This window comes from Falco biarmicus, chromosome 11 (assembly GCF_023638135.1).
Source record: "Falco biarmicus isolate bFalBia1 chromosome 11, bFalBia1.pri, whole genome shotgun sequence".
NCBI classification, from domain to species: Eukaryota; Metazoa; Chordata; class Aves; order Falconiformes; family Falconidae; genus Falco; species Falco biarmicus.
The window spans coordinates 6,116,071-6,142,668 of NC_079298.1; the positions used below are offsets into that span (position 1 = coordinate 6,116,071).

Consider the following 26,598-nt stretch of genomic DNA (forward strand, 5'->3'; position numbering starts at 1 on the left):
CCCATGCTGATGCCAGCAGAGGTCATCAGAAGAGCTGAAAGGTTTAAATCTTCCATTGCCATCACCCCCCTGCCAGACACCTGCCACTTGCACAGAGACACAGGGTGCTCTACCCTGGCACATCCCAGAGCCAGAGGGGAACTCGACACCCCTGGCAGTGGCCTTGACCAACACCTGTCCTCCACAAAGAGCTGCCAAAAGACAGAAACAAGGGCTTTTCTGCTGGGGTCTTCAGGAGGACGACGTTTAGCCAGCCATTTTTCCCCACCCACCTAACAACTAAAACTGCTTCTGCCCTATGTCCTTCAACTTGGCCTCCAACAACCTGTGTCCTTCCAGGAGACATGCCTACAGGGAAGGTCTTGCCTCATGGGAGGCTGTCCCCATGCAGCATGAGCATAGCCTTTTGGGATGTTAGATGCCATGAGTCCTTACTGCACAAGTGCTAACTGCTGCTATTTTTCAAAGGCTTCTAACAGGGCCAACCTGAGCAGTCTGCCACAGAACAGCCAAGGTTATACCTCAATCCAAAGTCCCCTTTCTGCACTAATGTGGTTGCAAATTTTCCTGGCCCTGTTATCAGGACTGACTGATATAGTGCATATCATCTTCCTCATCAGAGAGATCTCTGGCTTGGAAAATTTCAGCCTGAACAGTTTAAAATTTGATAAAGGCAAAAGAAAGGGAAAGCAGCATTTGTTAATGTGATCTTAATCCTAAATCGTCCTAACACAGCATCACCTGTAACTTCAGATATTAAAAATTACATAGTTTACACAACATCAAGTGACTACATACTGTGAAAAAAACACTACTCCAACACATTTTGCTGTCCTACATGTTACGCTCAGTTTTCCACCCTAGTAATATACAGAATTCAGTACAACCAAGCTTAGCACGCACACACCTTTCAGATGAAACCACCAAAACCTGCTGTTCCATGTAATGTGGCAGTATTTATAAAAAGCGCTATAGAGCATGTGCTGACTGCTCCAGGCACTTGAAAGAAGGGAACAACAGAACATTGCTGGGAATACCTAAACACAAATACACCACTTATCTCCAAGATAAAGCAGGTCAAAGCTAAATACTGTTAAATATATATATAAAACACCTGCTCCACGGGCAAACTACGTGTTATATATGATTAGTGACCAGAAGATGAGGAAAGCAAAAAAACAACCTCTGCATCTGTGACTACCACTCTCCTTGCAGATCAAGAGCCTTACTCACTCTCAAGGCATGCGAACTTTCAACAAGCAGAACCTGAATTCCTGCGGACTTCAGCCTCTAGGGAAGCACCAGTGTAGGTTCTCTGAAGTCTAATAGAGGGGTGTGCTCACGCTGAAGCCACTCTCCACAGAGCAGTAACATGGTCTCAGAAACCTATTGTCACAAAATTCGTGGAAAACTTGTTTCTAAGATCTAAATATTATCGTATTCTACTGAAATTAACCAATAAATCCTAAAGTTATTATGATGACCATGCACACAATTAACGAATCACTTCACGGGGGAGCAGAGCTGTCAGACCAGGAGCCACACGAAATTTCTAAACTTCAAAAATTTACAAGGAATGCAAATGAACTGGTTTCCTATTAATGACCCATAAATAAAGTAAAAACCTGTTTTCTTAATAATCTATGAATTCATAGGCACTGACAGAAAGCGTTGCAAAGGGTGCATTACTTCCCCAGCGCCTCCTCTCCTCAGGGCACAGCCTTCCTGGTCCTCATAGCCTCGCCTCTCCCCACCACACAGCCTTTCCGCTTCTCACAGCACAGCCTCTCCTCACCACACAGACTTCGCACTCCTTATGGCACAGCCTTCCAGTTCCTCACAACACAGCCTTCCCGCTCCTCAAGGCACAGCCTTCCCTCTCCTTATGGCCTCCTCTCTCTTAACAGAGCAGCCTCCCCGCTCCTCCCAGCCTCCCCTTCTCCTCATGGCAGAGCCTCCCCACTCCTCACAGCCTCCCCTTCTCCTCATGGCAGAGCCTTCCCCACTCCTCACGGCACTGCCTCTCCTCATGGCACAGCCTTCCTGCTCCTCACAGCCTCCCCTCTCCTCAGGGCACAGCCTCCTCCCTCCTCAGGACACAGCCCTTCCCAGTGATGGAAACTGGACAACACAACACCAAGACGACTCCTGCGCCTCAGAGACCCTTTGCCCTGCATCAGGAGCTGCACAGCTCTCTCCAACCTTCCGGGGGTGTCAGGTAGGCCCCAGGTGTGCGAGACCTAAAAGGCTTTGAGGCGGGAGCCTCTGGGCAATGCAGGCTGGTAGCCGGGCCACGGCGGTGTTCGCTGAGGGGAGCCAGGAGATGGCTTCTCCCGAGGGTTCTATGCCACAACCAAGCGCTGAGCCTCTGAGTCTGAAGGCGGCATTAAACTCCTCCAGAAGAGCCCTCCCAACAAGCTGAGTACCTGCCAGGAGAGACGCCCCCTCCCCAATACCACACCTGCCAGCTCTCTGGGCGCCGAGACCTCCCCTCAAGGGCACGCCGGCCCGCTGGCCGCCCTCCCACAGCGCCCGCAGCCCCCGGCCCCGCCGCCTTCACTACCGCAAGTCACGCCCACGCGAGTCGCCGGGGGCCGGGGCCGAGCCGGGTGGGCAGCGGCGGGCTCCCCTCAGCGTTGGGGGCGCTGCTGAGGCGAAGGGCCGCGCCTCTGGGCCGCAGCCGGCCGCCGGGGCGGGGGGTGGCGGGAGGCGCTGAGGTTGGGGCCGGGGCGGGCGCGGGCCCCCTGCCGCGCCGTACCTGCGGGCGGGACGCGGCGGCGGTCGGAGCGGCGGGATGGCCGCCGGCTCTCACCTGGGCGGAAGCGGGAAACGAGCGCGCCTCACCTGCGGCGCAGGAAGCTGGGGCGGCGCGGAGGGAGAGCCGCCTCCCGGGGGACGGCCGGGCCGCAGCCCCGCGGCGGGGGCGGGAGCGGCCCGCAGACCGTGTCCGGGCAGGCACGTAGCGCCGGTGCCCCTGGGAGAAGCAGCGCTGCCGGTAAGGGCCCTTTCCCCGGCTCGGGGAGGCCCGCACCTCCGGCCGAGCGGTGCGGCAGAGCAGGGCCGAGCCCTCAGGTGTCGGGAAGAGTGCGGGAATGACCCGAGCGCGGCGCCTGGCCTGTCCACCCTGCTCCTGCAGGCCGGGGTGAGAGTGGGATCTGCAGGCTGAGACTGGCCCACAGCACGTTTGTCTGGTCACAGGCACTAGTGGAAGCAGATTTTGAGTAATGTGAAAAGCCAAGTCAATCTTCAGATGATCCTGGCCTGCCAGTGTATTTATAAACCATAGGCCAAAACGGGATGCCTGTCAACATGGCCACCAAACCCCTCGCGGAGGGCAGAATGTGTGTGCAGATGATGCTGAAAAGCTTTTTTAAACTCATTCACAGTAAATCAGTGTCCAGACACGAATTCAGAACTGTTTTGAACTCAAAATTCCCACAGAAGTGAGCCAAGTGGCGCTTGGCCCCAGCAGCACAGCCACTGCTGCTTCTGCAGGAGGGAACAGCAAAAGCCATAGGAAGAAGTGGACTGGGACAGAGGTGAGGGGCTGTAACACTTGCCCCACAGAGCACCAAGCCTCTCACAGCACTTACTACAACCAGCGCTGCTCCTGACAGTGCTCCAGAGTAACACCACGTTACCTGCAGCTTCCAAGAGACACAGCGCATTGCCTGGGATGGCAGTGAAAGCCAAGTTTTATGACTGCTAGTTGCAAAATACTAAACAGGCACCATTTTAGTTGAAGTTAATTGTAGGAATTGCAGGTGCTTTGTGCTTTTGAAACCTGTACGTTAGTCTGCTTACAGATTTTTTTAAACATACATATAAAATGGGTCAAATGAAACTCTCAAAAAACAATTTTTAGTCTGCTATTCGCTAGCTCATTTGCAACAGATCTTACACAGCCCTGCTAGTTCCGTAGGATGAGTGCTACTAAAGGTTGGGAAATGCACTTTAGGTCATAATTTAGAATTGATTTCCCCTCATTCTGGTGCCCGTTTGTTTTACTAAGTGCAGTTGCACTACAGCACACAACATGCTAAGAACATATCATTTCATCCTCCTTTTTTAAAAACTCAGCTTCCAAATGCCTAACTTCCTAGTCCTTACTCTCAATTTTAATTAATGTAGCGCTTGTGAGAAGTGACAATTTTCTTGACAGTGATGAACAGCAAGTCATGTATTTATCCATCCGAGAGATGCACTGCAGACAAAGGAGCCAAGCGCTTTTCTCATCAGCGCACCTCAGTCTCGATCTCAGAAGGCTGAGTTCATTACGGAGTGCACTCTGGCCCTGGCCTTTCACTTCCAGTTGCTGAAACAAGTACCAATTTTCATTTGCATACTTTGTCTGGTAAACTCTAGACTGCCAATTTAGTTTACACAAATCTCCCAAAAAGCTGTTAGATGGCAATATTTTCTATCGCTGGCTGAGCTCTTTGTCAGCCATCCACACATTTTAAATCCACATTTTTTACGATTTTTTTTTGAATATCTGGGACTGTGACAAACCTTTCATTGGTACTGACAGATTCATATACAAGTCACCATTCATTCTCCAAAGTAACAACCTATAAACCCAACAGACTTCCAGAAGGTCGGGGTAATGACCGCATTCTCTTAAATACTATCTTGGGAGTTGCTTTCAGTCTTTTCCAGTTTCTAGGTCCCTACTTGTATTTCAGGAAATGTTTCCAGAACAGATGTAAACTTAAGACAGCAGCACTGCCTTTCCTGGGTAGGTTTACCTGGAATGGTCTCTTCTTCTCCTGTAAGCAGTCCAGGATCCCCAGCAGCTGATAACGGAAAACTGCACTCCTTCAAAACCAAACACTAGGAAAACATGACATAAGCGTCAAGAAAGTGAGATAATGGAAAGGTTGGTAATTGCTCAAAATACCTTACAAGGAGAAAACACTGACAAAATCTTGCCTGCTCCAGGCATTCATTTAATAAAATAAAATAAAAAGCATTTTTAACAATACAGTCATAATTTTATGTGAAAACAGAGTAACAATTTCAAACAATTTATTTAATCTGGCTCCTGTGCATTTTAACCCGTGGCTCAGCAGGAGTGTTCACTGGCAGGTACCATCCCTTTAACCTCTCCTGTGCTTTTTAAAAAATTATTTTTAACGTACCCAGCAAACTACAGGGACACACACAGGTACCAGCACCTGGCGGTAAGGTTCCACCTGGTGGGCCAGAGTTACAGCTTCGGTATTTTGGAAGAGCCGGGAGGGCTCCGCACTCCCCTCCCGGGCCGCGCCCTCCCCCGGGCCTGCCTGCTCGCCGCCCGGTTCACAGCGCCGGGCGCTCCCTGCTGCGGGTGACTCGCCTCCCCGCAGCGCCCGTACCCGCCGCCGGTGCCGCACCGCTCAAGGACCCAACGACAGCCCGCCTCATGGCCGACATCTTAAGTGAGGGCAGGTGAGCGCTACCCCCGCCAGGTGCTGGCGGCGAACGCGGCCATCTTTACTTAGGGCACGACCCCGCCGGGGCTGTACGAATGTCATCTTGAGTAGGAGCAGGCTCTGCCCTCAGCGCTAGCCATTAGCTGCCTCAGGAGCCATATTTGCTGAGCTCACCCCCCCTCCCAAAGCCCACGTCCCCGAGCAGCCCCCGAACGGCTCGCAGGGGCCGCAGCCCGCCCCTCCCCGCAGGCAGTGGCCTCCTCACGCGGCGGGGCCGCTCCTCCCCGCGGGGCCGCCGAGTCAGCTGACGGCGGCGGCGGTTTCCATCATGGCCGCCCGGCCGGGGCGGCCGCCGGCGGGGCCGGGGCGGCGGAGAGGCGCGGCGGAGGCCCAGATCCTGCTTCTCCTCTGGTTCGCGGGCGCAGCCGTGGAGGGAGCGGCGGGCATGGAGCCGCCGCTCAAGTGCGACGAGCTGAGGCTGGGGCAATATCCTGAGCGCGGCTGGGCCGGGCCGGGCGGGCGGCGGGGGCTCGGCAGAGCGGCGGGGCCGGCAGCCCGAGGCCCAGGTGGCCGGAGGGAGGGCCGCTTGTCCAGCCGCCTGGAGCGGAGGGGAAGGGGGAGGTGTGCGGGCCGCCTGGCAGGGCGGGGTGCCCCGTAGCTGTCGAGGAAGGCCTCAGGTGAGGAGCCCCGAGGGGGTCTCGGCTGAAGGAGCGGGAGGGGGCACGTCTGCAGCCGCCTGGGTTCGTTTTGGGGGTGGTACAGTGTGCCTGTGTGCAGGTTTGGGGCGTCTCGGATTTTCCTCTGAAAATCTTTGAACATTTTTCTCTTTAGAAAATCTCATGGGATGAGAGACCTCTCTCCCCCATCCTTCCACCTTCCTGTTTTTTGCAGGACACTCGAGTGAGACGCGTTGGCTTTGCACGGTGCATGAGCCCTCCTCGCTGCCCAGAGGAGCAGGGCGCAGGTGTTAGGCTCTAGCTGCGAGGCTCCTGACTCTCCAGAGGCACGTCAGGCCTTCCCCAGAAAATGTTTGTTGATCGTAGCTGACAGTTATTGATAATCAAATGTGTCAGGAAGCAAATCTTGGACAAGTTAACTTCATCTCCTGCTTTCCTTGGCAGTGGGAGTTCAGACCTCTGGAAATTAGTTCCTGCTCAGTTTTTGGGTTTTGTTTTTTTTTTTTTTTGTTGAGATTTTGTTTTGGTTTTTTTCCCTAGTCCAAATTTCTGGCATTTCAGATGTTCATTTTTAAGTGTTCTGTGTTGCTATAGATTTAATCTTCTCAACCAGATGCCTTAATTTAGAGGTACTCTGATATTGAAATAAGGGAAGAAGACTAGATTAGGTGTGCTACCTTGTTGCCTTCAAATACAGAGGCTGTGATGGATAAATACTGTATTTCCTTTAGGTAGTGCTGACTGCAGCACTAATTAAACGTGGAGCTTATGCGATATTTTGGTGTATTAAATTGGATTAGCAGATTTGCTGTATGGTAATGTGCTGTTCCGATTTTGGGGGATGGGTCTGAACTAACATCAAGGTGCATCTTAAATCCTCAGGGTTTAAAGAGGGTGGAATAAATTACTGCTAAACCTGTTGTAGTGTTTGATAGGAAAAATGTTTTCCTCAATTACCTGAACATATATGTGCGATGAGCCTAAAATAGACAATAGTACACAAGAGCCAATGAATTGTACAAATCACACAGCATATGGTAAGGATTTCTAATTTATAACATATTGACAGTAACTACATTTTCCAAGGAAGTGTTCAATTTATGCATTTGTGTATCTGCTAGATGAGCTTTATAAAACATGGGATTAGTAATACCATTAGTATGAAAGCCTAAAACACGTGGATTGGATGCTTTACTCGAAATGAATAAATAAATTGTCTCTGATTGGTACATTTGCAAGTGAGGTTTCTGGTAAATCTCTTCAATGTATGTCATATCCTCTAGGCTCAGTCCTGCATTACTGTGATTAAAACAAACTATTCCTGTCATAGTTATTTTGCATATACTTATTAGAAGGATTGACAAGTGACAGAACAGCCTTCAAAATCTTCTATTTTGTTAATATATATTTTTTTTAAGGCAACATGGTGCCTTCCATCATCAGGAGTTTTTGGTGCCGTGAGGCTCTGTTTTGAAAGCACTTACATTTATTTTGATGTTAAGTTGTGATGTACTTTGGACTACAACAAAAAAATACTTAAATTGATCACTTGGTTTACTACATGTGTTTAGTGTTTCTGATGTTCTTGGGCATTGAAATAAATGGTCTTTGTGTTAGCTACTAGCACAACAGTTTCGCTTTATGTGCACTCACGTTTAAAATGCATATGTGTGCTTGTCTTTCATATTTTGCTTTCTAAAATGCTGAATAATTTTCTTCACTGGGATGCTCAGGGGTGGTGATGGTTTCCCAGATACTTTTCAGAGACTGGATGAAAATACTTTCCAAAACGGATCCTTTTTTGAGTTCTTCAGTCCTTTATATGATCTTTGACATTGTGTCCCTGATTACAAATGGCCAGTGAGCAGAAAGAATATTACGTAGTCTTAAGATTGATCACAACTCAGGATCGTTAGTTGTCTAAGCAATTACCATGTGATTGCATTGTATACACCGCACATTGAATAAGAGATAAGCTTCAGAGTAGAGGAAGTTTGCTAAATTAATTAATATGTTCTTCTCTGTGTCTGTATAGTGGTTTTACACACAGCAGTTTTTAGATTGTCCCCACAATATTTGAGTCACTTCCTTTTTCAGTGTTACCTGAGTAATAAAAATGTAATCTTCTGGAACATGCTTGAAGCACTACTGTTTCTGAACCTTTCTGGGATCCATCACCCAAACAAATACGGGTTTAATTGAAAGCATCAAAGTAGACTCATTGAGTGGCAGGTTTGGAGTCTTACAGGTGTGACGTTGACAGGATAACTGGCCTTTCCTATATCAATATATTTTAACTGCTGTGGGTTTCTTCTAGGTAACAACACTGTTTTGTTTGCTTAATTATTATTTTTTTACAGGAAAGAATTTTTTTTTCTCTATGCAATATGGGTAGATATTTCTAAAAAATATACTCAAATCCTAGTCCTCTTGCCTGTGTGTATTACTGGAAAATCTGGAAAGAAATGTTGAACTTGGCTTGTAGTGTTGGAATTAACCAACAGGACTTACAAGTACTGAAAACTGGTAGAAAGCAGGTAAAGCACTGAGATTTTTCCCTTTAAAACAACAGACTTCAACAGTAGAGAGTAACTGATATTCTGGTAACGCACTGCAGGCTTCTAGCAGATGTCACTTTCTGGTGTGATTTCCACTTTGGTGCTCTCAAGAGTCAAGCCTTAGTGTATAATAATTTGGGTTGAAAGAGACCTCTGGAAAGTCATACAGTCCAGCCTCCTGCTTAAAGCAGCATTGGTACTGAGTTCAGACCAGGTTGCTCAGGGCTTCGTGCAGACATATCTTGAAAACCTCCAAGGATGGTGACGGCGCTACCTCCCTGGGAAGCTTGTTCCAATATTTGACTGCTTTACATGGTGACAGTGTTTTCTGTATGTCAGGTTCAGATTTCCCATTGACTCATATTGGAGCCAGAATGGAAATTACAACAGAATTAGGGCAGCAATTAGGTTTGTATATTTTGCTTAATACGTAGCAAGGAAAAAATACAAATTAGTCATAGGACTGGCTTGCAAAATGCTTTTTTAAAAAAAAGCATTACGTGTGTGTGTACTGTGCTTTGTATCGAGACAGTGGTGCAGTAGAACTTTATTTGTTTAGTTCACTTGTGCCAGAAAAATGCTGTAATACCCAATCAGTTACTGCTTAATTTCAAATAATTTTTTGTTCTCAGTTCAATGTCTGCCAGCGCCAAATATTACTTGCAAAGATCACCTTGGCATAGAAAAAGTCTTTACAGGACATGAAGTGGGATTTTACAAGCCTATTGAGTGTCGCAATGTGTAAGTACGCGACTTTTTTGTAATAGTTCATCTTTGTTTTCACATTGACATTTTTCTGAAATAGTATGATATGTTGACAGAATGAAGAAGAGAAGATAGTGGTACATGTGTTGCCCAGTACTTAATCCTCTAATAAACACTATGGTATTATAAGGATACAACATGCATGTTTATGAGTAAATCTGTCTTTGCCTTGGCCACTTTTCTTTGTTTGTTTAGTTATGTTTGTGTCTTTGCTTTACTTAGTACTTTATCCTGGCAAAAATTTGCCCCAAATGCTGAGGCTGTTTCATGTATGTGTAAAATCAGCGCAGCTGCTGAAAGGAGCTGGCTAGGGACACCGTCCATCCCTTCCCCTGAGGTACCCCACTGTATACTGAATCAGGGACTGATCTGGGTTTGAACTAACTTGGATCAGTTCCCCGATGTGAGTTGCAGTACAGTCGTTTCAAGTGCTTGTGCCAGCACAAGGATGAGGGCAACTCAAGGATAAAAAAGAGTCGAGAAAGGAGGGCTGGACTAGGCTGCTCTGTGCACCAGCAGTAGTTGTTCATGCCAGTGTAAAGTGTGCCTGTAGCTGCAGCTTAAGTTGTAGTATGCATAAATACTGGAGAAGTGTAAGTGTCTCTTCAGTTCCCCAAAAAAATTCTCCTAGAGGAGCTATTCCCTGTTTTCAAACAACCTTTGTATTTACTGAGATCTTCTGTGTCTTTTAAGAGCCTGTTTCTGAAACATCGTGAAAATGATGGACCTAGTTTTTCTAAAACATGTGAGCAATGGAGAGCTCTGTATACCAATAAATGTTCCAACTGCCCAACACTAATGATCAGTGAACACCTGTCAGTACCATTTGTTTCTCCTTTTTGTGGGATTCATGCAGGAGCCTTTTTCTTCTGTCCTACTGGAATCTTTGGAATTTAAAACAACAGTTATATTTGCTGGGTATTCCTTATCACATTAGTGGGTAAATAACTGATGTGATACTTACTGCTCAATAATTTGCCTAACTCGGAAGTACAGCTCTGCCTCTTAGTTTCATAAATATTTTCTCTGTATTTAGTCTTCTCAACAGTCAAAGCTCAGCAAATTGAAGAAAACATATTATTACGTCTAATCAAATTTAAATGCTAGCAAGCTAGACTTCAGTCACATTTTTGTGCAGAAACAATTGCATTTTCAGTCCCATCTGTGATGGGGACTGAGAATAAGATGAGCTATACTAGTTTAATAAAATTGCTCCCTCTTTGAGTAGACAGAAATTCTTACATTTGGAGTTTCCTGTTTACATACATTTTTGGTTTAATATATTTTCTAGAAACATAAGCCCCTGAATCTACGTAAGCAGAAAAATGTCATCCTCCTTATGATGTGTATTAATTGATCATGACTATTATTTATGATGAAATAATGGTTTTGCTACCAAAAGAACTTGCTGTGGCTTTTCCAGCCCCATGACTGCTAGTATGGCAGCAGAGGAATATGACCCTGTGTGGGCTTGCTAAAAACTCCACTAAAATACAGCTGTGAATGTAGAAAGTGTTAAGCATGCCCTTGATAAAGCCCCAAAGCCAGTTAAAAATGGCACCAAGATTAGTATTGCCATCCTTCATATATGCACTTGTTTAAAGAGTGGTCTAATCACTGATCATTACATGAGCCTTTTGTAAGGCATTTTGAATGTTACCTAAGTGCTAGAAACATTATTTTAAGCAGGAATCTCCAGTTTAACATTACAACAATAGGCCTTCCCTTTCGACTGCATTTTGGAGATTTTCCAGCATTTTATCTGAGTTTTGATGGAAGCTGTAACTGTCTTCTGGCAGAAATAACTGCACATCATTTAACCAGAAAATTAGTTTGAGAGGGCATCTTCACAAAGCAGGATTGTCCTACCATGGGGACAGCATGTTAATCTCTGTCCCTAGCATTTGGAAAGGACAAATCGGCAAGTAGTCCTTAGCCAAAACTGTGATGTAGCAACAGGCCAGATAACAGTTCTGAGATCCAGTTATTTTAGAGAAAGACCAGGAGATGTTATGTGTTTGTTTAAGTGGTTGTGTTTAAGTTGAGTTGCTCCTGGTGTTAGTTCAAGGAAAAGTTTATAAGTAGTAGTAAGACCGCTCCGGTAAAGAAGTACTGGGAGTCAAGATTGCTTTGGTTTGGCTTTACTTTAATGTTTTGGAGGTAGATTTTTTTTTTTCCCCCCCCAAATTCTGGAATTCCCCCAATTGACAGTCTACCGTGTATTTTGCTTAGTATGTGCAGGGCCTGATTCTGCAGACTTGAAATGTCTATTGTTCAAGTATTGCTGTTCCCAGGCAAGGAGTCCATAAAATGTCCACACTGAACTTCATTGTCTGTGAAGTCTGTGAAGTTCAGTGTGGACAAGTGTTTGAGCAGTGCTAAGAGACCCTGATAGAGCACCAAAACCACTGTGACCTACAGCAGTACTTGCATATTATCAACTGGTGCGGAAGAGCTGGAAGAAAGTTTTTAACATGGTAGCTGGAAGAAGCATGTGCAGAAAAAATTAAAGATTGGATGTGGCTGGGAAACAAGAAAAAATCGGAAGAAAAACCAAAAAGAAATTGCATCTTTTACCCAATTATATAAATTTCTTTAGATGCCTGGGATATGTTATTCTCCTACTCGCTAGTTTAGTCTTTGGTGCATATTTTTATCTGAAAGAGTAAGTAAAACAAAGGAAATAAAAGAGTGGATGCAGCCTTGTTACAGTATTAACATGCTTCCACTTCACACTAGATTTCTTCTGCCTGTCAGTTTGACGTTGACTAGGGTGCAGACTGTTCAGCTTTTAAAAGCATCTCAGTGCGTAAGTGAGTGCTCAGTTCATTACTAGTTTTAATCAGGAGCATTTAAAATTAAACTGTGTTCCCACCTTTTATGTCAGAGCTCTCTTTATGCTTTAGTGTCCTTGCAAGGTTGTTGATACTTTGTAGTTGATAAACAATTTCCAACAGTTGATTTCAAATTTTAAATAAAACTATTAGTGTTCTTTATGGTGCAAGCAAGACTTTTAAAGATGGTAATTTACATTACATTAGGTTCCAGGAATGCCCAGTATGTTCTGTGTTGCTAATAAGTGCTAAGTAACAAATACTGAGGTAAGAGCCATGATTTAATCACTTAATGTTGCCATTAAGTTTTAAAGTCAGTAAATCTAGATAATAAGCAAAAAGGTAGATCTTTATTTGGCATTGAAAGTCCTTAATAAAGGTGCTTGGACCTTTCTCAGCTACTGTCTTTCTGAAACTCTGTTTTATGCAGCTGTCAACCAAGAGTTTAATTTGGGCTTATTAAATAATTGCTGGCACATAGTATTGCACGTATCAAAACAGTGAATTATTGAATATTTTTAAAGTTCTAATTACATTTGGGTTTGCTTTTCTTTGCAGAAGCTAGCTGTTTGCCAATGCAGCAAAGGATGCAGCAAGTTCTAGTATTGATAGCTATATGTTTCCAGCTCAGTTATTAGTGTAAAGTTGTAAAGTCACATCAGCAGTGACTGAAAGTTACAGGTGGTTTAGGTGACCACATTATTCCAGCTGTTGGCAAGACTGGTGCCAATTAGTATAAATCTCAAAAAGTGTTGTATCTGTTTATTTTGTATGACTAACCATGGGATGCTTAACTTTAGATTACCTCTCTACCACTGTACATCTTTGTACTGTCAACAGTTCTTTTCCTTTGTGAGTTTGTGCCATTTACTACTTTTAGACTGTAGTAAATGGATACACGACTTACCCTTTTTGTTGAATCCTTCATGCAGCTTCTTCAGCCAGTGGCCATGGCTCATTTCTTCTTCAGATCTCATTGCAATTACTGTCTCTGGTGACATCTCACCTGTCTGTCCTGTTCCTCTTGATTTGGCTGCATGTGAGACTAATGCCTACAGACAGTATGCGTACACCTCTTAGCTTTCAAGGGTTGTCTCAGTAGGGCTGAACTGTTAGGAGGTACTCTGTGAAACTGGGAGTGTATCAGCAACTGAATTATGTCTTGACAAGAAATCATGATTTAGTTTTAATCTATTCTGCAAGAGTATACTTGAGTTGCAAGCTGAGGTTGCTTTATGGAGAATGCCTACCCAGTTTGAAAGCTTGATGTTATCAATTCTGTGTCTATTAATTAAAGATAAATAACAAATCTGTAGAGTGTTTGTGGGGTTTTTTTGTTTGTTTGTTGTTGGGTTTTTTTTGTTAACTGAAGCAGCAGGCAAATGAGTCACTACTTTAATTCTCAAAAGTATGAGTGAATATATTTTGCAGTCATTGTCCACATTACTTGTTTCTTTTGGCAGAAATGGATACTCCTACAAAGTCGCAGTGGCTCTGTCCTTATTTCTTGGATGGTTGGGAGCAGATAGATTTTATCTAGGCTATCCTGCATTAGGTAGGTTTGTTTCTTTTTTTTTTCTTTGAGGTAAAGCTTGTTATGACTGAGTTGTATGTGTATACTTATGTTTTGAGTAATGAAGTCTGACAGTCATAGTTTTAGTATTTACAACTAGAATCCTTACTTTATTGTCAAGTAAGATAAATTCCTGCATTATTGTCAGCCTGCTGTTCTGTTGGAGTGCGTAGTGACAAGTGGATCTAGTTGTCCAACAGATAAAATCCTAATAAGCAAACATGATTATTGCTATTCATAATTTTGCTTTGCATTGGTGTTTACCACTGCATACTTTGTGAGGCACTGAAACAGAAGTGGTTTTGACTCATGTGCCAGCTACTTAAATGGTGCTTGATTTTACCAGGAAGATAGTGGACAAACTTTATGGTGTAAATATGGATATGGATACGGTGGGATATGGAATTTATGCTGGCAAATGCATACTTTTATTCTAGCTCGTAGTATTAATAACAGTTCTGCAGAAGCTGGGACCTTTAGTAAGACTTACCTCTGGTTGGTGTTTTTAGGACCCGATTCCCAGGGTGGCAGTGCCACTGGCTCTTAAGTACAGAAATACCTTAGTATGTTAGAATTACTTTCACTGGCTTTGTTTCTGAGTTGGACAAATGGAGTAAGTTTAAGTTTAGACAGCATGGAGCCATGAATTGAAAAAAGCTATACAAGTTACTGTCACTTCAGCTAGGAATTTTGAGTTTCTGTCCATTAAGTGCAAACCCTTGATTTTTTAATAACATTATCTGTCCTTCATGATAATCTTGTGTTAACATCTGTGTCTTTTTTCCCTGAGATTCTATAATTAGCACTTAGTTTGTCCATCTGTTTCACAAAAGGATACATTTTTGGAAGCGGTCAGTAAGGTGCACCTTTTTGTTACACTATTTTGGTATAGCGTTTTTGATTTGGAATAACAATTTCCAGTAGTTATTTTGTAATATATTGTGGTAGTACAGATTTATAAATCCTCAGTTATTACACAGAAGTTCTTTATGCCTTTTGCTTGTTAAACCTACTGGAATATACTCTAGCCAGTAACCAAAGGTAAAAGACTCAAACTCCTCCAAAGTCAGGTTTTCAAGCTTTTGAAAGGTTAAGACAACAAAAGCAGATAGGTAAGAGTAGAAAAGAATAAAAATCAGTATATTGGATTCCTTGACAGTAGTTGATTGGGGTTTTTTTAGGTCATCTATGCCTTGGCAAAAATGGTTAAGAAAGGTTAATAGCATTGAAATACTTTGTGCAAGTGTAGTGAAGACTGTAAATGCTCTTTGGTTTATTTTTTTCCTTCTCCTTTGCTTAAAGAGCACACAAATACAAACAAGCTATTAAATATGAAGAAATCAGGAAGTCAGTTTCTTCCCCTCCCACACACTGTGAACTAAACCATAAGTTATTACTGCGTAAAAGCACTATTTTTTCCCTCCATGCTTTAGAGCCCTGAGTTTATTTTCTCAGTGTGATCTGCTTGTGGGGAGGGACATGAGGAAGAAGAAAAAAACCTCAGCTTTACCCTGCACTCCAGAAATAAATTCCAGGTTCAGAAACAGTTCTTCTACATCCAGTAGCATAACAGAGCAACCAGTTCCTCAAGTAAACTGGAGCTGGTGCTGGAACCAGCAGTGGTAAGAGAACTGCTGGGTTCCTTAAATGCTAGCTGGCAGTGAGGTTCAGGACCAGAGCTCAGACGAGGTGGTTATAAGGAGCATCACAAATAAGTGGTGACTGCACTTGATGCGTGTAATAACAAAGTAAACTGTTCACCAGCTTGACATTACTTAATTGTCTTAACTGTTGTTTCCTAAGGCTAGCATTTCTTTAGTTGGCTGTTTCCGTTATGTTCTGTGTTGCTACTGCCTGTACTGATACCCAGGCTGACTACCTGGCTGCTGGAAGTTGTACAGGTTAGCCACTGGGAACCAGTTTTTTTAAACAGTTACATGCTTGGGGTTTTGCATGTCTAAATGGCACATAGTAAGTTGTAATATGTATGTAGGTTTTTCTTCTCATCAGCTGAAAGGCCATCCTGCTAATACTCTTCCATCTTCTTCATTGTTAGGTCTTTTTCCCTGTTCTAACTGCTGTGTTCTTCTGTGGAGAGGTTATAAACTCTCTCCCTGAAGTTTATAAATCAGGCTTGTTTCATCTTGCCAACTATGGGAGCTATATCTAGACAGTGGGATGCTCTTCCTGCAGTGTGTATGCAGTTATTCCCCCACTCTCCTCCACATGCAGCCTCATAAACAAGGCATGGGGGGGAGGGGTCATATGTGGGACAGATTGCTGCTTCTGAGAGAGGGAGTGCAAAGGAGATGGTGGAGGTCAGGAGACCTTCAGGTGTTTGACCAAGAGCATGCTTGTTCTTTGGAAAACAGCCGTGTGGTTTTACTAGCAGGTATTATGCAGTGTAGCAGTTTGTGTCTGTGAGGAGGTGCTCTGGGATGCCATACCGGCTGAAACATGCTTCTCTCCTGCCTCAGAAGTGTGCTGGCCCTTGTAAGCACAGTTAAGGATATACTTTTTAGCAGGGACCTGTGGTTTTCCTTGTACAGCATAGCCTACGACTGACTTGGAATGTGTATCTGTTGTATTTTCTTCATACTGTCTATGCCTGGGTAAAGAGGGAAATGTCTTCACAATGAGTATCTCCTTTTCAAAATAACCTAGATGTTTGCCTAGCTCAGCTGAAGTATTACTTACAATGTATATAATACTCATTGTATTATATTAATTGTACAAGAAACTACTGATACTTAAAAATTTTAAGGCAGTCTCCTTCTTCTGATGGCATTTTCCAAATTAAGTCTACCTTGCATGGCAACTTCTGATGAAGCATTCATCTTCAGTTGCTATTGCCATATATTTTCTATTAATCTTTCATTTATTTATAAAAATAATAACATTTTTGAATACCTGTTATAAAAAAGTTTCTGTATTTTTTTATATATCTTCAAAGTAAATTCCTTTTTCAGCAAAAATATAAAAATTATACAAAGGATTCTTCTCCAAAGTAGCATGTTCTGAAAATCAAATCAGTATGTGCTGCAACTCATGGGATGGTAGAAAGTCTCTTTCTATTAATACGTAAATTTTGCAGCTGAAGCTGGGATTTTTTTCTGTCTGTGCTTCAATCAAAGAGAAGAAAATTTCTAGTGACTTGGTTATCAACTTTTGCCTTTCCTTGTTTAAGAATATGTATCTGTTATAAAATATAAATGGTTAATGTTTAATTTAAAATCTTTAAAGTCTATTCAAAGTGTAGAAATATATTAATATATGTGGTTTGGTTTTTCCCCCCTGGTAATTAAATATCTTTAACTTTAGGTCTGTTTCTAGGGGTGTGGGTGTGTGTATATATATATGTGTGTGTATGTATGTCTATTTGGTGGGATGGGGAGAGAGTTAGAATGTGATTGCCACCAGAAACACATGAACTTCATAGTGACTGGCTTAAAGCTATGGTTAAATTTTATTTTCCCTTTTTAGGTTTGTTAAAGTTCTGCACTGTAGGATTTTGTGGAATTGGTAGCCTAATTGATTTCATACTTATTTCAATGCAGGTAAGTCAGGGCTTTCAAAATAAGATCCAAATCTGTATTTGTTAAAGCTTTGATTTGATTGCTAATACTTTTTAGCATTTTAGCCTTAAGAACCTTTGTGTATTGAAAAATCAAGGCATCTATGTCAGCTCTGTTTGTAGATTGATGTTGTAGAATATGGACACGAAATATTAATGTATTCGCTGTTTGAATTAAAAATTAGATTAGCTATCTATAAATACTTGTCATGAATAACTTGGAAGCTGTAGCACTATAAGCTCACTTTGTCAGAACTTGTGAGATCTTGATGTGACACGGAGTGGTGGACTTTGCAGGCGATGTCCTGTTGTTCCCAGAATCCTGAAGGTCTGCATTTGCATGTACTTTATACTGATGGAGCCCATAGTCTGAGGTGTCCATGTAGTGAGCAGGAGAGAAGCCATTGCCGCTTGCTTTTTTTTTTTTTTTCCTGCCTCTCCTCCAAATACAGGTTCTGTATCACCTGAGATCTGTGACTGTAGGATTCATGATGATTAAATCCCCAGCTGGGGTGACATCTTGCAACATCATGAAATTGTCAGATTGTCTTATTCTACAGTGCATCCATTTAGCATGAATTGCGGATTGTGATGAACTTAAAATGCATTGTGGATATAGGAATGATTATAGAAAAATATTTTTAAAGTATACATCTTTGTATATACAGTCTTTTAAATTATATGCATTCTCAAATTCCTTTCTATGCTATTGCAGTGATCTTGCCTCAGAACACTTACAGATACGGTTGAGAGTATCTTTCATCTCTCTATTCATCTCCCTGCTGACCCCACATCAATTTAGCATTTCCGGAACAAAAAAGCCATGATCTTCTCTCCTTCTCTCCACTCCTTACCTGTGCAGTATTTCAAAGATACTTATCACCAACCTAATTCTTGCCTGTCTACCCTCCTTTGTTCAAGAAAAGTGGTTTGGAGCACACTCACTTGTTAGCCTGACTTTGTGACTGAAATCCTCATCGGCTTAACCTAGTACCAGCGCCTGGCTGTGTAATTTGGTTGATTAGAAGCCCTAGGGAAATGTTCTTTCTGAGACAGCGCTCACTAAAATAGTTAAACTACAGCACAACTTCAAAATAAATCTAGTTTCTGTTTGACTAATTAAGCATGACTAATTTTATGATGGGAAAATTAGCAGTAATTGAGACATTAGCACAAAGTATATATTTCACTTCATATTGAAAAGTCTTGGTTCTTTTTCTCTTGTAGATCGTTGGACCTTCCGATGGCTCTAGTTATATTATAGATTACTATGGAGCAAGGCTTACGCGGCTCACTATTACCAATGCAACATTCAGGAAAATGCAGACCTATCCTTAACCCTGGCAGTAAGTGTCACAAATGCATAGGTGCATTTTATTTTTGCAGATGGAGCCAGTCGTCCACTGAAATTGCTGATGACTTAATTATGCTTCATCAGAACTGAATATTAAATGTACATTAAACAAAGATGATAAAATATGAAAATTCCTCAAGTTCACTTGAGTTTACCTCAGAGGCGCTGACTTTCTGTGTGAGTGCTCTATTTCGGTGAGCACATAGTTTGTTACTAAGTTGTACCATTTGTGAAATGTGCAGACTTCTACAGTTTGCACTGATGTTCCGTAAGTATAATTTAGAGTATTATAGAGAGGTGGAGAAAGAGTTGTTCAGAACAGCTATGCTGATCTTCAGTCCGTCAAACCGTCTGTTGAGGGTTTTAGCATGGATGGGCCAGGATTACACTTTTTTTTCTGAAAAGAAATTGATGCACATGTTTTAAGCTACAGAATGTCCAAGAATTGAATTCTTTGTACTCATAAAGCCTTTAAAAGGTTCTTATTTTAGATCAGTTGTGTTTCAGTGAAGTAAATTCTGTGTTCTGAAAGTTCTTTGACCAAAGTCTTCAGGACAAGCAAGATTTACCTAGATGTTCCTTTAAAGAAAAGTATATACGCACAGAGACAGAAAACATGTTAACAGAATCTTCATGTTACTTGACCAATTTTAAGCATTCCCTTCACCTTCTAATGAAAACTGGCAGTAACTGAGTGAGAAATCCATGCAATCTGAACTTTAGTGTAGATTTTTTTCAGAAATGTGGGCTATTCTTTTGGGTTTGAGATGAAACTTTCAAAATGTTATAAATGTGTCCACAAGTGGTATTTTTAAGGAAATTACAAAAAATGAGATTCCTGAATAGATTTTTAAAAGTGCAATTTGTGAGTTTTAGTCTCTTTCAAATCTACATTAGGACTGGTGCACAGAAAGCTTTGTAAAGAAATCCTTTTTTTCCATATCGGTGTAACCTGACATACCATATAATGAGAATAAGCACAAAGTATTACTTGTGGTTTAACATTAATTCTTTCCTTCATGCAAGAAAGACATAGTTTTGGAATACTTGCTAACATGTATTTACTTGTGGGTTCAAAGAGACAAGAACACCATTAGCTTCATTCACTTGCCTGATACTTGTTACATCTCCCTTTTGTCTCTTTCACTGAATGCTCTTTGTGCATGTCAGTTTTGTTTCCTGAAATACTTTGAAAAACAGACAGGAAGTGGATGGAAAATAAATGTTTGGATCAAATAAAATCTCATGGTAAGATCATCCTGCGACTTGTCTGCTTTTTGTTTTTTAACCCTGAAGCTGATAATATAGCTGTGAAAATAGGAAGATGCCATGGACATTATAATAAAAAAATAGCCTTGGGCAACTCATGATACAGGATTTCATTCTACAATGTACATCCATGTGTACAAGTAGCAGAGGCTTGACTTAATGATTTCAGCAGTCGGTCTTGTGCTTCACTATACATAAAAGAATACAGGAGCTATTTTGTGCGAATCGGATGAAAATACGGTTAGTAATGAGGTCCATCAGATAGTTTGTTAATCCCAGAAACCAAGTAGCCAGCAGAGAGAAAGACTTGCTATTCCAAGTCACAGTGTTTCTGTAGAAACAGAAGATGTGTGTCAACCAATGCTGGAAATAAAATCTGCTGTGGGATTCTTTCATTCTGATGCTCTCTGGATTGTGGTACCAGTGCACGCTCTTGTCAGGACTGCACTGCTTTGTCATAGCAGTCAGAGTGAAGCCACAGGTGACCAGACAGAGCAATATTGTGAGCCTTAGCAAAATTTTATTTCTCTTCCCTTTAGATGGTATTTAATTTGATCCCATGTCTTGTACTAACAACTTTCCACATCTTTCGCAACCTTCTCCTTTGTCTGTAAAGCCTTTTAGAAATCAGTGCCACAGATGGCGTAACATTTGGAATTTGCATTGGATACTGTGGGAATTATGTTCTGTATCTGAACGCGTGTATCTGTGGTTCTATATGCTTATTTAGTTGCCTCACTGAAGTTTAGAGAGGGTTAATTGAGTAAGCAGATAGTACTGCAGGGCCAGTAGAGAGTTATTGAGGTCTTTGTTTTCGTCTTGTAATTGTCAGATATGGCATGTTTACCATAAGGGCTGTGAAAAGTTGTGATGCAAGATGTAAAGCTGTCCCACTTGTTAATAATAAATTGGCTACAGTAATATTTATCAAAATGTCTGTCCAATGATGATTTTCTGTGTTGTTGCCTGCTTTAGCTTTCTCCTATCAATCAAGTTGTCCATCCTAGTGTTTCTGTAGTTCTGATTGCTTTGACTGCACTGGAATAATTTCTCTCCGGATTGTTTTCCCCAAAACAGTTGCAAAGCAATAAAAATAACTAGAGTGTACTGTGTTATCCTCCTGCTTCATTCCCAGATAAAATTATATCTGCTGGTCTTGCAGATATTCAGGAATCCTTTCAATATTCCATCAAGACAAAGAAGTATTATTCTTTATATGTAAAACTGAAGAACATAAAAAGTAAGGGCCAGAGTTTAAAAAAAGAATGTGAAGTGTCTAGCCTTTAAAACCCTGTATAAAGCTATTCACTGAAGATGCTGTGGATCCATGCCAGGAGTTAAATCCAGATCTTCCCTAAGTACCAGTGCGGTTTAGTCATCACAAAAATGACTCCGTAAACCTGTCTTTTTTTCTCCTTTTTTTTTTTTTTTTTTTTTAATGTCCATTGCAATGTGCTTAACCATGATCTGAAAGAACAGTAGCTGGTAGAAACATTCAGCTTTGGGCACTTTGCATTAACACAGTGCAAACATGGTTGTACTTAGGTGTGCTTGCTGTATTAGTAAATTACTCTGTATTCTATCTGTTCAGGTAGGTCAACCATCTTTCACTTGTGTTTAGAGCTCATTTTCCAAAAGAGCGGATTTGGAGATCTTTTAGCACAAACTCAGACTCACTGACTAGTTATTCCTGCTGTGATTTCAATCACGACTAAGCTGCGGCAACTTCCTGTGACAGTATTTTGTTATCCTAATGGTTCCTCTCTCCTCCACCACCCACCACTTAACTACATGAAGATACCACTTTGCTTTCAGGACCTGATAACACCTTAAATGTTGGGGTTTGTTATGTTTCCAAAGATGTATTACTGTATGTCTGCCAGTAAAACTTCTCCGCTCCACAGGAAGGTCTTTGTGTTTGAAATGCTCTGTTAGAATTTTTTTGGAGAACATCTGTTGTCACCCCATCAAGAATTGTTTCCTTTGTTCCTCAGGAGTATATTCAGTTATATTTGCTTACACAGCTACGTCTATTCAGTCTTCTCGCATCTCTTCTCAGTGTTTTGGGTGTTTTTTTATTTTTAGATTCATTAGGTGTTTAGTCCATTTCTGCACTGAGAGCCATCCTTGTTGCTTGCTCTGCAGTTTTCAAACCTGTTTCCTCCAGAAAATGATGTTGAATACAGTAAGGTTGGGTGCTTGAGCACCCAGCTGGGGAAATGCCAAAGGCAGGATTTTGCAAGCAACCGTTCGTTTCCATTGCTTCATAGGACCATCACTAATTGTGTGATTGCCTGTTATTTCACTAATATATCATACAGTCTTTCAAACTCAGTGTCATCTCATCCCTAACTACTTTGCCATTTTCATTGTTATAAATGGTCACTATATGGCATCTTTAAAAATACGCATCATTTTAATTCAGTTAAGTCGTGCTTTTTAACCAGCTACTTTGTTCTGAGTTCAGCTTGCATCAGTCTGCCAAGATATGAAACACAAGAAATTATTCTGTTTGCATCTTCTGCCTGAATCTGAGGAGAAAAAATAGCTTAACTTTAGGCATATGCTTAAATGTGTTTTGCTAGACTGAGATTTGATCAAGACTATTTCCACTTTCTTCCTTCCTCTCAATCCATCTGTGTTACCCAAAGAACCTTTCTAATCTTTGTGAATATAAGAGAAAATTGCATTCTGTATGGAAACTTCAGCACTGATGGTGGAAATGGCTAATAATATTTGTTAAAGCTCTGCGACATCCTGTGTGTCACAACTTTTTTTTTTTTTTACCTCAAAGCTGCTTTTCATTGACTTTTGTTCGTACATCAGCTCTGTTTGGTCATGTATCAGCTAGCTTTGGACATCCTGCCACAAGTTCTCAAGTACCTCTAGGAGGAGTTGGACTCTTCAGAGCTGAATCAAGCACGTAGAAATGTCATGGCATCAGATCAGGGAATCTTTTATATATACAAAGCAAAGACACAGTGGGGAGCAGTAGATGTCAGTAAGAGGAGGTTGTAGGCTTCAGTTTCTGCAGAAGGTCCGTCTCAAAGTTAAAACCGTGTTGTCTCTTTGCCTTCTGCTTCCTGAAGGTGGAGCCAAACCCCCTATCAGATCTCCACATCTTCTGAAGTTGTTCTTTATCATGCAGCAAAGACTTAGCACTCCGGTATTTTTCCTTGCACAACAGAGAAAATTGGAAAGTGGATGTGAGGATTCTGTCTGGCCAAGATGCATTTTGCACTGTGCTCACTCTCTAGAAATAAGAGTGTAGCAAAGGAAAAGAAAGGAAATACAAGAATAAAAAGGGCAGTCTCAACGCTGTTTGCACCATGTGTAATGAAGGTCTAGTTCCATAAACTCCCAACAAAATAAAGTGTTTAAAAAATACTGCTTGTCTCAAATACAAACTCTTTGCTTTTCCCAGGATTTCTGTTTCTTACTCTTCGTGCATTACAATCTCGAACGTACTCATGCTCTGATAATTCTCCATTATACATTTGAATGGCTGCTTTCAAGACTGCAGTGCTCTCTCCGAGAAGCACAGTTCTCAGGCTCTGCAGATGCATATGACACAGCAGAATTTTAGGCAGTATAAAAATTATAAAGATCAGTTTCCATTACCGTAATTGCTATATAAATCCTGTCTTTAAGAGGCTTAGAACAGGCCTCTTTAACCTTGGTTTGAGCTGAGGTTTGGTCCAAGTCTGATAAGTTGAACACCAATTCTTTTTCTTTTTTCTTTTTTTTTTTTTTCCTTTCCTCTGCAGCATTGTAACTTGGTGGGGCATGGGGTGAGGAGGGAGAAGGGATCCAGCACATCCTCTGCACTCTGTCTCTGACAGGGTGGTGGCTGTAATCAGGACACTATACCTGTCCCCAGCCCACAGCGAGACTGAATGAGGTGTACATTTTGTTACATCTGAAAAGCACCGTTTCTCCCCTTGGAACCTGTGGCTGCCTCTTACACAGCCGTACTCCAGAACAGGTGTGAGACGGCTCGGAGGCAGACGATCCACAGAGTGCAACTGGAAGCACTTGGATAAACCGTCAGATCCTACACTCTTTGGAGGGCTGCAGCAGTAATTCCCATCTTTTATGTCATTTGCACCACCTCAATGAAAGCGAAGGTGGTGACTGCCCTGGTGCTTCCCCTTTGGGTAGCTGAGATACCTAGAGCTGCCTTCCAGGGCAGAGCACTCAAAGGTGAGAAAGAAGTCGGCAGCACCACATGCAGAGGTTGGTGATACCCTGCTCCATTGCTTAAGCATACCAGACTCTTAGCTGTAGGCCAGAGAGCAGCTTTGACGTGGGTAGCCATTACTCACTCAAAAGAAAGTCTGGCACAGCATTTTCCATGTCATGGACCTGTTCTGCGGTGGGTGCTTTAACCCCTAGTCAGTAGAGCTGTAGCAATGAATTTATTAATGTATTCTGTTTCCTTTACACAGAGTCTTCCTCAAAGTTCCTTGGATTTACCATGGGGAAAACATGGCAAGAACATGTAGGAGGAGATTACTGCCTGTAAAGAACTGACTGAATGTTCACCTTGAGCCTGACGAGACTGCCCACCATATGGATTGTGTTGGCAGAGGCAGAAGCCTGGGGAATGCAGAGGTGGGGGGTAGTTTTTAGGGCTTTCATTCCATGGTCCCATTGATTATAACGTTATTAAGAGGAAGATGCATGCGACTTTTAAGTTATTTTGTTAACTAAGTGTAAGCAATGGATGTGTCATGCTAACAAACATAATTGCTGGTGTGTCTAATACAGTATGTAAGTGCAGTATAGTGAATTTAAAAGGTTGTGGTAATCTAAGAATGTTAAAAGGGAAATGTGTGCCTGGGGGGTGTGGGGGCTGGGGAGAAAAACGACTTACTTGACATTCACTGTCTTCCTCTCAGCTCCTTTGCTAAAGTAGGAACAGAATCGGAACAAAAAAATGTTTGTTTTACAGCTGTACCAAGTTACGGCGTGGACTCGTGCTCCCCCCCTCCTCTCCCACTTGCATCAAGTACATCCTGTACTTTTGGCAACATGTTGACTGGATATTTAAAAGCTGTGAACTGCTCTGAAAGTTTCACATACTGGGTTATGGGCCATGTGTGTTTGATCAAAATTCAATTACTGCACTGTACCATGCTTGGAAACCTATCATCCCAAGTTATGAAGTATGACGAAATAGGCTAATCTAATTGGTTCAGTATGGGAGCAGTATCAACCAAGCTTGTTATGATAAATAGCTTCCTGTGTTAAAGGTTCTCTAGAGCTTAAGTATCTTGGCTCACCTCCCTCTACAAAATAAGAATAGTGTTCCCTGGGAACAGTTACATCACTGTCCCTCTCCTACATTCACAATTAAAGGTTTGTGGATTTTTTTTTCATCTTGCTGTTCCTTGAATAGATAAACCATGGCCATCTACCCCATTCCCCACTTCCATCTCCTTCCCCTCTCCTCAGGTTAGGTTGTGCCAGCCTTACCGTGAGTCCGCCTGTTCCGTTTCGGGGCTAGGTAAGGCGAGCTTGACCAGGATGCCAAAACCCACCCTGGGCCGGAGGCTGGGGTTGGTGTGCTGCCACGTCAGTACGTGTGACATGTCTGTTTATAAAAAGAATTGAAATATTTGGTGTTTAGTTAAACTTCAAAGCACTTGTCTATGCATCTAATAAAAGAGGTATTGTATAGTGAATTTTGTACCTATAGATGTGCTATTATCTTCTTGAAACTGAAATTTTAGTTCATCGGTAGTTAAATGCAAATCCAGTGTGCAAGTGCTGGATTATGACTGGGGAAGGACTGTGTTCTAAGCCTGGATTTGTAGTCTCTAAATTTGTCGCTAAGTGAGCTGTCTCCCATGAGATGATACTGGCTTCCTGATTTTATCTGGTCCATCTTTGGCAAGAAGTACTTAGCTCGGATTTTGATGTCACAGTAATAGACAGTGTCAAGGGGGGGGGGGGCGGAACGGAACCAACATGGAAAAGTGGCTCCTCATGGCTGGCGATTCAATTTTTTCCTTTCTTGAGCCACACCCCCACGTGCCTCCTAACTCAGAAATCCCCTTCAGGCAAAATAACTGTGTGATGATCATTTTACAAAGACATAACGTAGGTCCGATATTGCAAGGGCCTTTAACATCATGAAATTTCTCCCAAGAATAAAGTTATTCACTTACTTAAGGGTTGGTAGAATGAGTCCTTATGTAAGTGAGTCTTTGTATTAGCCCCAAGACTGCTTAATACCTGGATTAAGCCTGTATGGTGATTAATGCCTATTTACTATATCTGTTATCCCACTGCATTTTGCTCTTCAGCCTTGATTAAGCCCTTTGCTTTACCATTTAAAATGTCCTGCTTAACCTTCTGCTTACAAACGTACACAGTGCTGAGGTCTGCATTTTTAACTAGAACAAGTTCTACCATAAATAATAGCATTTAATTTTAAAGTGCAACAGCTACAGTCACCACTTGATTAAATGACAAAGAACAGCAATAGCAAACTGGGGAACATGGGGTTTTTCACAACAAATGGCTATGTCCACATTAAAAAAAAACAACAACCAACCTTCCTGCTGCTGATTAG

General features: G+C 42.2%; 2 protein-coding genes across 7 annotated transcripts in view; one reads left to right on the forward strand and one right to left on the reverse strand.

Moving 5' to 3' along the window:
* The window catches only part of PATJ (PATJ crumbs cell polarity complex component), a 157,241-nt gene extending 154,372 nt beyond the window's left edge, over positions 1 to 2,869 (reverse strand). For 2 of the 4 annotated variants that reach the window (XM_056355669.1, XM_056355666.1), the window contains exon 1: positions 2,759 to 2,869. The gene's annotated coding sequence lies outside the window, so the exon portion shown is untranslated. Of the gene's footprint in view, positions 1 to 2,461; positions 2,542 to 2,758 lie in introns of those variants that run through there. The other 2 variants (XM_056355667.1, XM_056355668.1) reach the window with 2 other exon arrangements.
* A 2,712-nt stretch (positions 2,870 to 5,581) lies between these two features.
* On the forward strand, positions 5,582 to 25,705 carry TM2D1 (TM2 domain containing 1). 3 transcript variants are annotated; one of them, XR_008824614.1, is made up of 8 exons: positions 5,582 to 5,900; positions 7,055 to 7,128; positions 8,989 to 9,057; positions 9,282 to 9,390; positions 13,712 to 13,803; positions 17,305 to 17,378; positions 18,623 to 19,997; positions 24,467 to 25,705. XR_008824614.1 is itself a non-coding variant. In XM_056355573.1 (7 exons), exons 1-6 carry the CDS (start codon positions 5,743 to 5,745, stop codon positions 18,731 to 18,733), a joined length of 618 nt encoding a protein of 205 aa, XP_056211548.1. In that variant the 5' UTR covers positions 5,607 to 5,742; the 3' UTR covers positions 18,734 to 18,741; positions 24,467 to 25,705. The 3 variants fall into 3 exon arrangements, 1 of the variants encoding a protein (XP_056211548.1); XR_008824615.1 differs by lacking the exon at positions 8,989 to 9,057 and having other exon boundaries at positions 5,605 to 5,900; XM_056355573.1 differs by lacking the exon at positions 8,989 to 9,057 and having other exon boundaries at positions 5,607 to 5,900; positions 18,623 to 18,741.
* Positions 25,706 to 26,598: the final 893 nt, after the last annotated feature.